Genomic DNA, 18455 nt, shown 5'->3' on the forward strand with positions numbered 1-18455 from the left:
AAACAGAACTCCGACCTGTCGTCCTCTTCGCGTTCGTCTAAATTCATCCTCTCATATTAACCGCTGTGAAGTGGAGTAGGGTCCTGGGGCTACCACGCGGAAACATCCCGTGTCATCATCACTTCTCTTTCATTTATTGTTGTTGTTGGTATCTTGCAAATACTTTCAACGTTCAGAATTTAGTAATCTAACTTGAATACTTTTTTCAACAACTGCTGGTTTTCCAAGTTACAGCGCAAATATTTATCTATGCGTGACACGGAGGTCGAGCGAAAAATCCTCTTTTGTCTTGGTAATGCGATCTGTGCTGTACATACGCTTTAGCGTCTAAGATATCCGGCCACACCTCTCTTGGGAAGGAGTAGCCTTCAGCGAGTTGGTTTTGGGGGCGTACATGAGGCGATGTGCTGTCCTGAAGGATGTGCGGATAAAGCTTGCCCGGTAAACCATTGACACCCTATCAGGCAGGAGAGAAGAAAGCCGAAATTCTAGAATTCTAAGCCGTAGCGCGATAATATATTCATAGCTATTTATGACGTTAAAGCAATGATAAGGAAAAAAACGACAGTAAATTATGTCGTTTCTGTAGGGCACCTATTCAATATTAAAGTTAATCAGTTTAAAAAAGAAAAGACGGGGCAGGTTATGGAAGAGTAATTTTCAAAAGCAGCTGTTCATGCGAGCTAATAAAGCTTTCTAGCAATGCTATTTTCAACTTCACCCGGTATTCTCTTTGCTAGCGAATTCCAACTGTGACAACAGTGTATCTTGAAAGTAACCAGCTGCTTTAGTGCTCTGCCTTAAATGCTTTTCAAGATTGGATATTTAATACTCCACTCAGTTACTTTTTAGCCCGGTACTCAGTAACTCAACTTAAATACTATTTGTGAATATCTTGTACAAGGCTGCCTCGAACACACACTGTTAAAACAGAGCTTCACCACATGACACACTCCTAGCTAACCACCATTCCGATTGATGCCATTCTGTCTCCTGATTTGTAGAAAACTGGTGGCGGCGCCTATGTTGGACACATTATGCATGCCCAAGAAAGGCGGCTCTTTTTCAACACATCGGGATACAGAAACACATGGTGCTTGGCTAGGAGCCTGTTATGTGGCGAAGTTCTATTTTAACAGTGCAGGGCGGGCTCCTAGAAGAACTGCCCTCGCTAAGACAAAACTCCACCGCGTACCACGTCGAAGGCCGATAAATGCACAGAATGATACCGTTATCACTCCTGAGTTGTGGAAATCTCTGGGCGTACGCATTTGGTGACACTTAAAGGGGCACAAAACAGGTATCGAAGGTGCACATTTCTTTCATGTATGGTGTTGTACTCTGCATAGTCAAATATGTAACGAAATGTTGGCGCCACAAAGTACATATTGCATAAAAACGAACGGGATATCCACTGCACTCTTTTGCGCCAAGGCTCCTCCCCGTGATAGCTTGAAAACAATAGCTACACGTCATTTTGACGTTGAAGCTTACCGGCGAATCACAATATCGCACGAGCAAACCTCAGGTTGTTGAGCTAACGAGAACCGAAGCGAGTCTCAAACGACTTTTCCACAGAAAACTTATTTTCTTTCTAGCCCAAACTGCAGCAGGAGTTCACAATATCTAATATTACACACGCACTACGTTTTCGGCGTTGCTGCGCGTCTGTGGATGAACATCCGGTAGTGCGATGCACGGAATCTCCGTAGTACCGCCGTATCGCATGTGTTCTGTCAGTTCTCGTTTTCTCGTTTTCAAGTTCTCTCGTTTCGTTATTCCCGCTTCTAACTAGTGTTCATTTCATCACTCATTGGAGTGTTTCAGTATTGTATGTAGACCCCATTGTTTGTCTGTAAATATCCCATGTAAATAATAATTGTACGTACGCACATGTGACTTCGTTTCGACGCCCGCTCAAGTTTGCACTTGTTCATCATGCCCCCTGCGTGCATCGTGACTACTTGTCCGAACAGACGGGTGAAGAATCAGCCTGCAAAACTAACTTTACACAAGGTGCCTGTTGATGAGCCGCGGAGGTCTCTGTGGTTAGAACTTTGTGGACAACGAAACTCAGCTGAGAACTTGTCAATGTGCCCGCGCGTTTGTGAGAATCATTTCACTCCAATCGCGTACCGTATGGGACTCATGGGGCCGGTCAGTAGAAGACTTCGGGACGATGCTGTGCCATCGCTACGACTTCCCAAGGATTGCGATGATCCACCGTCAAAACGTCGTGCTGTTTCGGTGAGTACTTTATGGACTTGGAAACCATCATAAGCTCATCCTTCTTAGTGTCATGTGCGCATGTAATAGATGTTGCTCATATGACATGAAGAGTGTTATAAAATGACTCGCAATAACATTGGTTATTGTCCCCAGCTCACATCTCTGGAAACAGCAGAGTGCAAGTTACAACTGCAAGCACAGCACAAAAACCCCACGCCGTGCAAGTTGGTGACACAGGGATCAAGCCTAAGCCATAGACCACTGGTAGGAAATTACAACTTCTTGGTTGTAATGTAGTTCTACTTCCTTACTTGTCGCTCAACCCTGTATAGATGCCAAAGCAAGTGCAGCCTTTGATCAACCCGTCACTATCCTCTGTACAAATGGTAAAGTTCTGCTTTTGTTGGAGTCTGCACTTCACTTATTATTAAAATGATATCATTCATTCTCAGCTCTCTGCAATGCAAGCCAGTACAGTCATGCACCGGAATGAAGGTGCCACAACATCATGCACATCATCTGTGATTCCACAAGCGAGGGTTAGTTCACCTTTCTTTAGTTATGTGATAGTTTGTAATATCCGACTAGAAACCGTACAATTTCACATAAAAATAATATTACAGGAGACGCACCCATCTCTGAGTGCAGCAAAACCAAAAATGTTTGTGTCACAGACCTCCACATGTAAGTGCAACAATGGAATGGCACCCGAGTAGGACCCAGACCAGAAAAACAATGTAGCCTTTTCCTTCATAGCAACACAGACAGACAAAATGGCTAAAGCCCTGCAGGAGCGCAGCTGCCAGACGGATCCCTGGGAGCCACCAGCCAAGACGGATCCTACAATCAGACCCGAGCATATGACAACGCCCTCGCTGCCTGCTGATATCATCGAACCTGAAGATGAAGACTCCAGTGACAGCTACTCTCCATCACAGGAAGAGAGTAGCAGCGAGTGAGTTTTCTTCCCTGTAATAACTGGACTCATGTAAAGGCTCCTAATGGATGGGCTACTTGCGTCCAACTTCAATGATAATTGACATACTGGAACATGGCAGCCATTCAAAAGGTGGAGAGCGGCGGGAATTGAACCCTGCATCTCTTGATTGCAATGTTTTGGTCCGTTTCTGTGTTGCAACCCCAGTGCACTTACTTTCCATCGTATTCAAAGATAAATTGCAACTAATATAAATCAAAGGACCCCCACGTGTTTTGGTAATTGGGTGTTAACGCTGCGTGTTCGTACATGTTTCTCTGTTCCATAGTGAGGACGAGGCATGCCACCCGTGCACACCGTATCAAGAAAGGAAGTTTGTTGTATTTGAGAGCTGCCTGCTGGAGCTATTTCGAACCTGCCCACAGTGCTTTGCCAGGTGCACCAACAACATCACAACTCAGGGCACTATGATCTCAGTGAAGAGCCAGTGCACCCATGGGCATGTGCAAACCTGGGACAGCCAGCCCATGGTAAATGGGAGACCAGCGGGGAATCTCCTCCTTTCAGGGGCAATGTTCTTCTCTGGAGTCAGCGCTGCTCCTACTTTACGGATGCTGAGGCACATCAGTATTCAAACATTCAGCCTCACGACGTATTATAAGTACCAGAGCAGTTTCCTTGTCCCAGCAGTAGAGAAGGTTAGTTACGAAATAGGAGTGTTCATGACTCAAATATTGGATGTTTTGTTTGCGGGTACACTTGTCTCTACAGTTTAAACCATGCTTTTATGCCAGGTGTGGTTGGAAGAGCAAAAGCAGCTCATTGATCAACTGAGAGGCCAGGCTATCGATGTGTCGGGGGACGGACGGTGCGATTCCCCTGGGTTTTCTGCAAAGTACATGACGTACAATGTGCATGTAGATCAGATCAACAAAATTATTCATTCTGCACAAATTCAGCTTGCAGAGGTAAGTCTCACATTTACTATATGATGTACGGCTAGTATGATTATTTCTCGAAAACCTTGCTTAGAATGAGAGGGTCATGGCAAGTGTCCAGATGGAAAAGGAAGGACTGATCAGAAGCATCCAGTTCTTGAAAGAACAAGGTTAGTACCAATGGCACAAAATTTGCTACTCCTCACGTACATGCATTTTGCTAAATAACTGTGATCTGTTGAAGGTATAACATTGAACTCGATAACAACTGATCGGCATCCTGCAATAAGAAAGCACATGGAAACGCACGAACCAGGCACAAAACATTACTTTGACATTTGGCACATCTCAAAAGGTAAGTTGAATTATGATGCGCATTGTGGTATTCTCGATGGTATCCCATTCTAGGTCTGAAGAAAAAACTGAGCACCATCAGTAAGAGTGTCACCTGTCGCGGCCTAGATCCCTGGATCCAGGGAATTTCAAATCATCTGTATTGGTGTGCCAGGGCCGGTGGAGGTGATGCCCAGCTAACAGTTGACATGTGGCTGAGTGTGCAAAACCATATAATCAACGTTCACGATGGACATAAGGGATCCTATCCGCGGTGTCTTCATGACCCCATTCCAGATGGAGTGTGGCTTGACCCTGGTAAGGGTTAAAAAAAATTATGATTTTCTGGTTGTTTGTGAGACCACGACCAAACTATGCTGCCTGATGTCTACTAACACTTCATCTCCACTCCAGATTCTGTAGCTTACAGAAAATTTAAGGAGGTCACAGGCAACAAGCGTATCTTGAAGGATGTGGCGCAAATGTCTCCAAGCCATCAGACTTATGCGTTGGAGTCGTTCCATAGTTTGCTTATCAGATTCGCACCGAAGTCTGTTGCCTTCTCCCCTGAAGGCATGCTCTGCAGGTCAGCAGCTGGTAATTCGCCACATCATAATGCAGATTTTAACAAAAATTATGTTTCAACAGGACGAGGCTTGCAATCCTGCACTATAATGAAAATGCGGAACGCTGCCAAGCAGAGACATTGGCAGGAGCTCAAAGGTGGAAGGTTAAAACCTGTAAAGCCAGACACGGGCAACAAGTCGCTTGCCCCATCAAGACTCCTCCAACATTCAGTACGTACCTTCACATCTGAATGAATTCTGTAAACATTCCTTGTTTCACTTTATCTTGCTCTGTCAGGTTATGTTGCAAAGCTGCTTGCGCAAGCCATAACAGAGTGCAGCACATGCCCCTCGTTTGAGCATGCCATGAAAGGACGAAGGTCAAGAAGTTTCCCACCACCAATGAGCCACTCTAAAGAGAGGCTGCCAAAGGCGGACGTTGTGGCAGCCAGGGTCTCAAGACTAGGAAACTAAAGTGGGCATTTGGCCTCCTCGGGCAGATTGGCCACCTTCACCCCCTTGAGAGTTTTGTGAACCTGGGAACCTTTTGTGAACCCTGGGAAACATGAACATTATCGTATACTGCTATCCAATGGCGCATTGTGTAGGATGTAATCCTACCTATATTTAACATGTGCTGAATTTGCATAACCAGCATTTGAAAGTACTAATGCGTTTCGAAAACTTGTCTGATGCGATGATGAAAAATGGAAGTCACTGAAAAGGTTAGCCAGCTGTAGGACTCGAACCAACATCTTCTGGGTCACTGGTCTAATAATAAGCTGTGCATGATTACCTATGACTAGGGTTCCACGTTTTCGGTTTTAATCGGAAAACATATGCCGGGTCAATTTCCTCTTATTCTGTTTTAATTGAAAAACACTGAATACAGAGGGACATTCCAGGACACGACAGAGATAAATTGCTGCACATGCCAAGCAAGTTGTTGGTGCAGATCAGAAAACCATACAGAATTACGATGGTTGTGAAAAATATCCATTTACTTTTTCGTTAGTCGTACACAACACCAAGTTGAATGAGCGTCGTGCGAAAATTACATAGCGGTACCGTAACTGTGATTTCTATTTGCCAATAACTGTCGGGTAACCATGTACATGCAAGGAAAAACTTCGATTTCGTGAAAATCAATGAACATCGAAAAACATACGCCGAATCCCTCTAAAAATAAAACCGGAAAATGCTGAACCCTACCTATGACGCATATACGTACATTCGCACATTTTGTTTGTGTTGTATTCCGAACAGCTGTAATAGACATCTGAAAGCAGCTGGCTCACAAGTCTAACCAAGCTTGACTGAACCATACTAATCTCCTCGGGTAACAATACTAGACAGGAACATAGAAATCTAAATCATATCAGGTTTAATGACACATAGCAATTCGGAATGCAGGCAGATATCACAGTTATTGGCCCCAGACAGCACTGTATTGTGATGATCACACAGAAATTAATGTGAATTGAAATAATGGGTCAGTTTCAACAACATGATGCACAACTGATTCCTGGTAGCACCCACGCAACATAGCTGGTCATACCAAGATGAAGTTTGCATTTGTCTTGAATAACGAATTGCAAGGATTTACGTGGTGTGCAGTCCTCCTATCCTTGTGTTGTGCTCCTAGTTCCAATCCTAAACCTCGAAGTGGCCGTGGCGCACGATCTACATTGTGTATAATTTGCAAGATCTCCTTTGCTAGGAATGTCTCATCATGTCATGCAGTCTTTGGCAGTGACTAAGCTACAAGTAGATTGTAACTGTAACTAGGTACCACTTTTGGCTAAAGTAAATGTTACGAGGGGACATCGCTGTAACAGAGTTACCCTGGTTTGGTAATATTTTCCAGATAATCATAAATTTGCAAGGTAACTGTATCGGTAACTTAGTTAGTGTTTTAGTAACCTAACCATGAGTGATGTCGAGCATGGAGAAAAAAGTGGTTGAGAACCACTGCTCATAGAAAGGATCCTATACCATGTTTTGGAGAACTGTGTTTCATAGCCATTTCTTGTTGGCACTATTCAATGAATATGCATATCACTGCTCGACAGAATGTTCACATTGTGTGCCGGTTTTTGACTTGCAGGTATACTGTTTCAATACAGCCGACCACAGAAAATGTACTGTCCATTTCCATCTTTTTCCACAGTTCCATGGAATTTCTGCATATCAGACTGTAAACATATACACTGATATAATCAGACAAGTGTAAGGGATGAGATGTGTGTGTCAATAAGTGTAATAAACAGATGAATACACAGCCAGTTACAAGAGCATTGATTTTTTTATTCTTTCTGTGCCAGACGGAACCCCCTGTAAACCTTCGAAGGGAAGCGTTTCCTTATTGTGCTGACTACACATGATGGCAGCGGCTTCCTGTTAAATTTCCCAAGGTACTCCCATACCCACAGGACAAACTGTCTGTAGGAAGTGAAACGGTACTGTCTGAAAGAACGGGAGGTATAAATATCATGCATGCTACTAAAGGGTCACCTTCAATGCAGACCTAATCGAAGAGAGAGTCTGGTAACAAAACGTGTATGCAGTAGTAATGAAACCTAGTCACTATATAAACCCACAGGATTGAAAAAAAAAAAAGACTTTTCAACTACGGTGGGAGCGTAAATTTCCCACTTGTCACCCGGGATGCGAAAGGTAGACGCCGCTACTCCTTTGAACGTAGAATGCTGGCTTTCAGAACACACGTCTCGTAAAAACACGGATATGTTCCAGTGAGGAATATACAAGTACCGCAACTTATAAATCAACGAATCGTGCAGATAATTCCATAATATACAGACACGTTGTATACTTACTCGTTCTTCGCTTTCCCAGTCTTTACTCCACGTTGACGTAAGTCGCGGTTCGCAACCCGCAAAACGACGTCATTTAGGCACACTGCGCTGAACTCCTCATTATGCGTGATACATTTCGTGTCATGCTCCTCGTTCATCTCTTCTATTGCGGGGTAGTCCCAGCAGCAAACACATTCAGTCGCTTTCTGCATGCTGGTACATTCTCCGCATCGGCACCTAATAAGTAGTGAAGATGACACAAGCGACAATGATATGTTTGTAAAATAGGGTAATGCAAAGTATTACTTTGCAAAGGTACAGTATGCGAAACGCCGAAACTTTGAGAGGCTCGCTTACCAGTTCGTATTTCCAACACGACCAACGTGGTTCGGCGGGTTCTCCACGAAATTTTCGCACGGCGGCAGTTGCGCTGGCGTAGTTCCGTCTGTCTCTGACGATCGTGGCGTCGCACCATACGAAAGTTGTCCAATTCCGGACGTTCGTGACAGTATGTCGCGTTCGAGGTCAGTCAGATTTGACAAAGTTGACTTGGTGCCCGCTTCCGAAACCGCAACACGGAGAAATGTAGTACGCCACAAGGCCAAACAACTGGGGCCCTCCGCGGCACAGCTGATCTGAACGGAGGCCGTCGATTGGCTAGTTGTCCGAAACGTCATTTGGCACCAGCGTATGGGGAACTGCGCTGCGACAGGTCGGAACATTCCTACGTTGCCAAGTGACGTATGGGAGGAAGGAGAGACCAGAGCGAATTACACATGTTTGATAGCGTCGTTTCGGGGTTAGTGAGATCGATTGAGAGGAACCAGGTGCAGATTTGGATATTGTAAGTTGCGCTCTTTAACCCAGTGCGTTGACTGAGGAATGTTTGACAAGCTGTTTTGTGCCCCTTTAACATATCCGCAAAACTGCCACAGAAACGCGCACGTCCAATCAGCAAACGATGTCATTTGGGATTGTGATTTGCTGAGAGCGTGCGATGCGGTGAAGTTATCTTTAAGAGTGACGGACGTTCTCTTCCCCGAAGGTCCTTATGCAGAACGACTTACAGGAACTCGCAACCTCGTGCGTTTCCTTGAAGAAACGGGCCTCGCGGAAAGACCACTCTATAGTGCACATCTCATCCACAGTGCACCTCCGTCCCATCAGTATCGTTCATCCTGCCTATGCCTCACTTTGAACTCATCAACTCCCTTGTCCCTTTGTCCTCTCTCTCTCTCTCTCTCTCTCTCTCTCTCTCTCTCTCTCTTTTTTTTTTTTTTTTTGCTATAGTCGTGACGATTCCCACTCGTGTGTGCCCCCCTCTCTTTAAGTTTAAGCCTCGTTTATCTAAAAAAACTACGACACTCCTCTGAACGAAACATTGCATTTGGGACATTGTATAAAGAAAACAGAAAAAAAACACGGAGACACGGGAGACACACGCACAGTTTCACCTGTCTCCGTGTTTTTTGCTACTTTGTTTATTAAAATGTCAGGATACCAACTACCCCAACTTAGAACTCGTGACTTGCATTTGAGATCTGCACTTACATAGCTTACAGCTGAATCACAAAATCACTAACACGCCTCAGGTTCTTTTGCAAAGCAATGCCGGAACCATAGAGGACTCGTGCTATATTTTTTTCTGGTACGTAGACATACGTATTGTCTACGTATGTCAGCGCACGTCCTTCAAAATACGTACCTCCGCTTCTTTTTAGTTGTTAAAAAATAATCCTCCTTCGATCTATAGGCTGCAACAAAGAACAGCTTATCGTCCACTTCAAACCGGTACGAAATGACAGATATAGGCCGACGTTTCTCTGATTGAACACACATCACCTACACGAACTAAGTGACTATCTCAAAAGGGGACTACTGTAAAAATAGAGTCGCATTTCGAGGGATTAGAAAGCTTGCAGCTGGTGTCATGGGAGAGATGATAGACACGAAAATAAACAGTCAGAAGCAGTTCCTCTGTATCTACTGACACACAGCGGCTGGGAGACCATCCACCATGCCCCATTCTAAAAGCAGATGTTACGGCGAACTCTACTGGCAGTAGCAGTGCAAAAAAGCTTACGTTGGCTTCAATGTACTCTGAACGTATTTCCATTGGTCGTTCCGTTCCTCTCTACACTCAATTCAGCCCGGCAAACCTATTTACAACACTTACCTACCACACTATTTCAATTTAGACATGCTTCTTTCACCTGAACAATATGGCTTTGTAAAAGTAAATCGATTGAAATGGCATTATTAGACACAACGGAAGCTATTAAACGGAACACTGAAAATAAATTATTAACTATGGGGATTTTCATAGATTAACCAAAGCTTTTGATCTAGTTAATCATGACTTGCTTCTTCACAAATTTTATCGATATGGAGTGCGGGACATACCACTAACCTTAATAAAGAGCTATTTAACAGGAAGAAGCCAATATGTCAACGTTCAACAAATTAACTCGAACACCAGGAGCACTTCGTTAGGTGTACCTCAAGGGTCGATTTGAGGTCATTTCCTCTTTCTTGTATTCATCAATGGTCCGCCTTCCATTTTAACATGTAAATCAGTCCTGTACGCTTATGACACCTTCCTCTTTATAACCATCAAAGGCGTTGATGAGTTAACATTGCAAACAACGTTATGCTTAAACTATCCTGTTGGTTAATCCAAAATAAACTCATAGCTAATTTCAATAAAACAACGTGCATCATTTTCCACCCTAAAAATAAACGCCTCACCACAGAAAATAAAAACCTACGATTTTTTGATAGGACCATACATATCGGAATCACCATTGATCACAAACTTTTCTGGGAAAAACACATTGATTCATTATGTAAAAGTATCTATTCTTCAAACACAGTATTATTTAGGCTCCGTGACATATTTCCTTTGTCCTCACTACTTATTGTTTACCACTCACTGATTCATTCGATAATATCATACTGTGGGCTTGTCTACGGCATAACCTACCAATCATCACTACACAATCTCCAGGTAGCCCAGAATAACTGCATCAGAACCATAATAAAGATTAGACGCAATAAAAGCGTCCGGCACCTGTACCTTTGTTAAACATTTTACCTGTGGGTAAACATGTGACGCATCGCGCTTTGTTACTCACGTATAAATTACTACATAACCAGGTTTGTACGTCACACATCGACATCGTCTACAATACTAACACTGCATTCACTCGATCATCTCACCTGAATCTTCTCTCAGTACCAAAATGCAGAACAAAGTACGGTGTCTTTCGGTTTATTTACTTCTCATCGAAACTGTGGAATACTGTGCCCGAAAATATAAGAAACACAGCTACATTTCCTTCCTTTAGAGAAATGCTCGATCATTTCGTTCATAATACGTAACGTTTTCATGGAAATTTTGATCTAGAAATGTGTTAGGTGTTTTCTAGTTCATTGTTATTCATGTTAATCGTAAATCCTGTATCGTTTTTGTTATTCTAAATGTTAACTGAGTTGTCTCTTGCCAAGATTTGTAATCATCGGGGGTCCCCACACTAGTGGATAACCACGGGACCCCTATATGTACACTCTTAAAAATGACCTTCACCACATAGCACGTGCTAGCCAACCATCGTCCCGAATGACAGCGTTCTCGCACCCTATTTGTTGAAAACGACAGGCGGAGCCTATTTTGTGCCATTATGTACGGCACAAAATAGGCTAGGTGGTGAAGTTCATTTTTAAGAGTGTATGCTGTAACCTCTTATATAATTTTGTGTTTGTCAAATAAATCTGAAATCTGAATCTGAAACCACACAGAGCTGCACGAAAACACGAGAGCTTTAGTTCATTAAAGTCACTTGCGTGGACATATTCACTTATTCGGGGTTAATTATCGTTCTTGACTTAAGGAGAGAGCAAACGGTAAGCCTTTTGCGGTTTTAGCCTCTAACCCTTTCTTCTCAACTCGCATGATACCATTTCATTCTGCACTCTTAATTTCTATGATTCTGATTTTTCTGATTTCTGATTCATTCTGAACTTAACCGCATAGCACGCTCTTAGCCAACCGTAATCTCGAGTGATATCGTTATCTGCCCTGATATGCTGAAAACGGGAGGCGTACCCCTTTTTTCGTGACAATTATGAACAGCATAAGTGTCACAAAAAAGGCGTACACCTCCCTCTTTCGATAAGTCAGGGCAGATAACAATATCATTCGAGATGATGGTTGGCTAGGAGCGCGCTATGCGGTGAAGTTCATTTTTAAGAGTTTGGCTGTACAGCCGTGACGCTGCCCACACGAGTGCACAGTCAGAACAGAACTTCACCGCATAGCACATTTTGCGCCGACCACTGCCACGAATGATAGGGTTATCGCTTCTGAGTGGAAGACAGAGAGAGAGAGGGGCGTACGCCTTTTTGTAGCAGTTATCATATATCGAAATTGCTACAAAAAGGCGTACGGCCCCCTCACTCTTCGAATGAGAAGCGGCAACCCTATCATTCGTGGCAATGGTTAGCGGACAACGTGCTATGCGGTGAAGTTCTGTTCTGAGAGTGCGGAGTCAACACGGCAAGCCGGAACCGTCACCACCTCCTCGTGGCAAATAACTACACTTCGAAAATTTGTAGCCAATACGATAAATCAGGAGGCATTGTCAGAGGGGAAGGGCAATCGGAACTACGACCTCACTGTTCTGAACAACCTCTCTGTGCATCTCCTTCCAAGGCGTTGACACTTGAAGTCTTCAAAATAGAAGCACTCAGCCGCACTATATTCTAACTTGGAAATTCCAGATGACGTACTATGTCTGACGCTTGACCTACTGTACCTACAAATATGCAAGCACCTAGTCAAAATGCGTGCACGGAATCCTATATTATAATGACTCCCAGTTATAAGAGTGAAAAGAAAAGTAGATAGGAAAGGCTGTGGTGGAGCTTGCGGGTGGGTTTCGTCTATGAATAAAGCTGCTACATTCATCTGGCTTGCCTTATATTCCTTCCTTCAGAACAAAGCTTAGTCGAAAGCTAATGGATTACTCGGTAATTCGTTACCCAAAGAAAGTAATCATACTACTTGAAAAATTTTCTTGTCGGAAGACTAATCGATTGCTCGCAAAAGTACTCGAAAAAGTAATTTATCACTAGTAACGCAATTGCTTGTAACGACTTACGTAGAAGTCTGGAAAAGAGGGTATCGGAGAACGAAGGAGCGTCGTGACGCAACGTGGTCCCTGGCACGTGACTCGTGACGTACAGCGGCACATCTCAAGCAGATATAGGCACCGTGCAGTAGATTTTTCTTTCGGTGCCAGCGCCCCCTAGAGACAAACGCGCCATAAACGCTCGGTACCAGTCAGCAGCGTGAAGCAGCGTTGGGTCAGTTTCGACATTCGAAAAGCAGCAATTCATTTGAAACTACCTACATCCAGAGAAAAATAAGAAGAAACCTATAATTCTTCCTTCCCGAATATGTGAAAAGATGGTTAGGAACAACTTTTATTTTTAAATAACACTTTCGTGCAGAGCCTGTATGAAGTTCAAGCTCTGCACGAAAGGCTTGTTTTAAGGTTTTAAATAAAGGTTGCTCCCAACCGTATTCTCCTTATTGTTGTACTTCACAGAAACGCGGGATTTTGATATCGCCTTCATCGGCTTTGTTGTAACTTCCGGGTATGTGGAAAGGGATGTGGAGTTCAGTGACCAGTTCAGCACCTAACTGCGGACTTATAAGGCAGCAACTTATATGAAACAATTACAAAGTACGTCGTCCTTTCAGCAGGATGAATAAATATGATGGACTAAAATTAAAGCTTCTGTGTGTCACACACCAGTAATCATCGCATATACTCGGACCCAAATTTTGCGGCTGTAATGCAGGGGGAATACTTCTATCAGGGAACAAACAAAAACGCCTTATCCTGAAGGAGCAACATATGTGTGAATAGAGTGCGTCAAGCTGGGGAACTAGTGTTGCTATGACCGGTAATCGGAGTGCGTGGGCCCTGCTCATCCCACCTGTTCATGTTTCTTCTTCTTCAACCAGTTGACTCATCAGCACGTTGCGCCGTCCAGTTCAGAGAAGAGAAAGAAACGGAAAAAGAGTAATTCCTCAGTGCGATCCTCGGGTACTGGAAGTCTAATTCCGGTCAAATGGGAACTTAACTTGAAGCAAAAAGGAGATATTTGTCCATGCTAGTTAATGATGAAAGATGGAAGTCACTGAAAAGGTTAGCCAGCTGTAGGACTCGAGCCCACATCTTGACCGACCCTTGAGGATTTGTATGAATTTGTCCTTTCTATTCTATTCTAGTTGTCCGTTCTGTGTTCCAGCCTCAGAACATCAATTGTCTCATGATAGTTACGCAGTTATCTAGCTTGCATGTTCCACGCCCGAAAACTTCTTCCGGGAGATATTTTACGTGCGGCGAAATGTTCTCTCTCCTCCCTACTCCCACAGAAGTGTTCTCACGGGTTAATAGGGCCAAAACCGACATGGAAAATTCGGAACGCGGAACCGTACGCACTAAAACCCGGCACGCGAAGATGTATAGATACGGCGCGTCAGTACCAGGACCTTACGCATGAAATCGCCACGGCTGTCGCTGTCGATCAAGGGTCCACAGCTCCCTCTAACTAGTGCCTATAGATGGCGCGTGTGTCTGAGAACAAAGCAGACCCTTGTACAGGGATACACGGATCTGGAACTACACTCTTAAAAATGAACTTCACCACATAGCACGCTCCAAGCCAACCATAATCTCGAGTGACATCGTTCTCTCACATGATTTGTGGAAAATGGGGGGCGTACGCCTTTTTGTGACGATTAACATTTCTGCATAAGTGTCACAAAAAGGCGTACGCCTCCCGTTTTCAATAAATCAAGGAAGGGAACGATATCACCCGGGATGATGGTTGGCTAGGAGCGTGCTATGTGGTGAAGTTCATTTTTAAGAGTGTAAGAAACAAAGGGGAAAAGAGGCACGGCCAGGTAAAGTCACTGAATGTAGCACGTGGCTACATACAGTGAGTTTAGGCACAGGTACTTTTCCATGCCACGCGATGATCGATTTTTTTATTTTTCCTGCTTTTCTTTTTCCTTTTCTTTTTCTTTTTATTTTTTTGGTGTGTGGAGTAGATCGTGTCAGTCATCCGCGGCCGCTGTCTCCGACCGGTTTTGTAAATTTCATGGCGCAGCTATAACTCATCGCAAAGCGAAAATATTTTGCATGATGACGACATCTTTACAGTTGAGGCAGTTTCAGGTGCAGCTGCAGTTATGTGTAGCCGGTAAATATGTCGGCTTGACTGCGCTACACTCTAAAAAAAAAGGGTGTGAAAAAGTGGTAACTTCTATAGTTACCACCTAGGTCAACATAGCGTCTGATAAAGGGTGTAAAAGGGTGGTAAAATCAATTACCATATATCTAGGGTTCGTGGTTTTCGGCATTTTCCGAAAAATGCCGGAAAACACCCCCCGAATGATTTTTTTCAGATTCGGAATATTCCGAAAAAATCCGAATTTCTCGTATCTTGACAGCTGCCATTCCTGGAACCGCAAAGGGAAATCCCCTTGGAATCTCCCGTTGTCGACTATTTCTCGAGCTCGGTATTATCTTCGGGCTGTGCCCTGACCTCAGCTCTGTTGTGCGGTCGGTGACCGCCTTTTGGCAGCACACGTACTTAGTGACACACCTACCTTTAGTGAATTTACTATTCAGAACCTTTGTGGTCTGTTGTTGTCCGGTTAAAAAGAGATCACGAGTGTACGGAGCTCCCAAACGGTTTCAAAAGCCGATCGCTCATCCCCTGCCCTAGCCTTCTAGTTCATTTTTGTGTTGTTTGTATTCCTCTATCTACTCCCTTCCAGTCACGACTTGGAGTGACCCTTGTTTCCGTTCGTGAGGCACTTCAAGGCACTTCGAGGCACTTCACTGTATGAGGACTTATTCTTATTTGTTCTACGAGATGAATCTCGTATGGATGATATAAAGCGCGAGTTTTTCGAATATGCTGTATGCCCTGCCCCTCACTGGTGGATATATCTCCTATTCAGTTTTGGACGACCCGTTCCAGCACATGGCCTTCGTTATCGCAGTGCGCCTTAAGCATACTGGCTATTCCTGTTTCTAGCGCTTATGTTGAGCGCGCGTTCTCTAAACTGCGTGTTATTAATCGCAAGGAGCGAGCCGCTGTGACAGATGCGAGCATGATGATGTACGCTTGCTATTACAACAAGAGGTAGTCTCCTTGTTTGCTGGTTTGGCACAGGCAATAAAAGACATTGTTAATGAAACCATGAATCGATTCACTTCTTTTCGGTTCGTTGTTACTTCGCGCGCAAAATAGGCTTTCCTTCATGCGAAATTACTAGATGCCCGTATTCGGGCATTTATTTTTTGGGCGGAATATAGATGCCGAAAAAATCCGATTTATAGTTCCCCATATAAATGCCGATAAACACCCCCCGAATTGGGTTGAAAATAAATGCCGAAAACCACAAACCCTACATATATCCAAATTGCTACAAAAAGGCGTACGCCCCTCTTGGTCACCGAATCAGAAGCGGTAACCCTATCACTCGTAGGTAGCAGTAGAACTTTGAAACATTTTAGGCACAACATATGCGACAACTATTACCTCCTAAAAGGTTTAACTATACATACTCCACCTTTTTTTGTAAGAGTGTACGCGCTTTCCTGAGGTCGCTAGATGTGACCCGAATATTTCTTCTTTTACATTATAAAAATTCCCGGATACCAATAATCTCCTTCGCCTTTCGACATTGCTGCTTGGAAAATCGCTACAATTTACCTAGAGGAAGAGCCTGCACCGCGCCCAACAACGCACAAAGATATGCGAACGATTCCAACCAAACGGCTGCATGCTACACACTTTTAGAAATGAACTTCACCGCATAGCACGCTCCTAGCCAATCATCCTCTCTGTTGATATCGTTATCTGCCTCAATTTGTTGAAAACAGGAGGCATACGCTTTTTATGGCAATTATCAACAGCATAAGTGTCACGAAAATGCCGTACGCCTCTCGTTTTCAACAAATCAGGGCAGATAACGATATCATTCGAGACAGTTCATGTTTAAGAGCGTATGCTTCCTTAACTTGTCGATGGGAGGAGTTATTGTCGCTGCAGCATTCATCATGATACGAATTAACGCCTGTGACAAAAGGGTTGAGTGTTAACTTCAAATTTTAGCAACCCTTGATCTCGTTGTTGGTGAAACCGGGTCCCGGCGGTCTAGAGCTCCGCACCTTTCCTTCACCAACACCAAGATATAGCACGTATTATCTTCGCTACCCTCGGTAGGAAAGAGCAATGTTGCTGCCATCGGTGAGTTGTGTCGGGAAGTCTTCGCCGAAGCTCCTCTCTGGCCCTTCTTTTTCTTTTTACATGCCATTCTGCCTGGAGGCTCCCTCCGTTTCGCCCAGACTCCTTTCTCTCATTTACTCGAATTCTCTTTTTTGTTCAGCTTTCTTTTCTCGGATATTAAGGCCAACGGTTTTGCGCGCCGCGTGCCAACGAATTGTTGCTCCAAAACCTGTTACGCATATAAGCCGTGCTCTCCGTTAGCGTAAGGCGCAGTTCTCTTCACCCCCCCCCCCCCCCCCCATGACAATGTGAGAAACCGGCATGTTCCTCGTTTCCGAACCGTACATTATATACCTTGCCCGGTCAAGCAGTCCGAAAATGCAAGTGGAATTGCGACTTCAGCCACAGGCGGTCTGCGCGTATACTGCAGGTCAGATTGAATATCGGTCAGTGACCCGCATTCGGCGGCAAATAGTAGAAGCTGCACGTAAGCAGACGGGGACCAAGATAATCTTAGTCTACGTTTCACTCCCTTCGTAGGCAGGAACGTATAGTCGGTTGTTTGTGGCCGTAAGCGGGATATTAGCCCTCACTCTAGACGAGGCGTAATTAATTTCTACACAGTTTACAATTTTCAGCTCCCGAGCTCAGAAAGCTAACGAAATGTGAAGTGTCGCTCAAACGCATTGGAAATAATATTTATGTTTCGCGCTTATTTGCGTCGACCTATAATAATAAACCAACCCATTTTTACTAAAAGTAACATATTCCATCACCTGTCATGGCACGAGCTTTTATTATATTATATTTTTCCCTGCGGGAATGCGGGGCAGCTTCGAAGCAACTCAGCCCAACAGAATAGATAGTAGGGAAGAGATAGTCACTGAGGCGTGCGTCCTGATTGCCACGTCGTTTGTCACGCGGGACGTCAACGCGAAAATCTCTGCCAACGACAGATTATCACACAGCTGTCGTGCTGTTAGCAAAGGACGTCGATCACGGGTGGCGACGATGAAGTTAAAGAATGCAGAAGGGAACGTACATACTGGTTCATAGCTATACATCAATTTTACATAGTTATATAGCCTGGTTTACCCATGTAGCTGTGTAGCTCGGTATAGTACCGCAATTGTTGCGGTGAATAACCTAATGAAATCGTCATCCATGTAGTAGTAGTTGGTGGTGGTCAACCTCCATCCGTGATCCACGGCCATTTTTGTGTAAGCAAGAACAAGCTGGTGCACTATGGCTATAGTATAGCAGCAACATCATTAACGCGCTTGAGACATTCAGGATGATGGTCGGTTGGGAGCGTGCTATG

The 18455-nt window shown here is 44.1% G+C and overlaps 2 protein-coding genes across 2 annotated transcripts in view; one reads left to right on the top strand and one right to left on the bottom strand.

The window, feature by feature from the left end:
* The window catches only part of LOC135369158 (uncharacterized), a 50219-nt gene that overhangs the window by 21412 nt on the left and 10352 nt on the right, over positions 1 to 18455 (bottom strand). The gene's annotated exons all lie outside the window — the stretch shown is intronic.
* LOC135369219 (uncharacterized) lies at positions 1449 to 8345 on the top strand. Its single transcript, XM_064602843.1, has 14 exons — positions 1449 to 2247; positions 2383 to 2493; positions 2562 to 2615; positions 2682 to 2768; positions 2853 to 2913; positions 2986 to 3184; positions 3495 to 3864; positions 3961 to 4134; positions 4199 to 4274; positions 4349 to 4459; positions 4513 to 4755; positions 4852 to 5023; positions 5086 to 5234; positions 5302 to 8345. Exons 1-14 carry the CDS (start codon positions 1939 to 1941, stop codon positions 5475 to 5477), a joined length of 2292 nt encoding a protein of 763 aa, XP_064458913.1. The 5' UTR covers positions 1449 to 1938; the 3' UTR covers positions 5478 to 8345.

This window comes from Ornithodoros turicata, chromosome 9, assembly GCF_037126465.1.
Source record: "Ornithodoros turicata isolate Travis chromosome 9, ASM3712646v1, whole genome shotgun sequence".
Taxonomy (NCBI): domain Eukaryota; kingdom Metazoa; phylum Arthropoda; class Arachnida; order Ixodida; family Argasidae; genus Ornithodoros; species Ornithodoros turicata.

What these genes read in the sequence shown, in the direction of transcription:
- LOC135369219 (XM_064602843.1), top strand. Translation starts at nt 1,939, where the DNA reads ATGCCCCCTGCGTGCATCGTGACTACTTGTCCGAACAGACGGGTGAAG. An exon ending in CACAAATTCAGCTTGCAGAG is followed by an intron (nt 4,135 to 4,198) that starts GTAAGTCTCACA and finishes AACCTTGCTTAG; the next exon opens with AATGAGAGGGTCATGGCAAG. An exon ending in CATTTGGCACATCTCAAAAG is followed by an intron (nt 4,460 to 4,512) that starts GTAAGTTGAATT and finishes ATCCCATTCTAG; the next exon opens with GTCTGAAGAAAAAACTGAGC.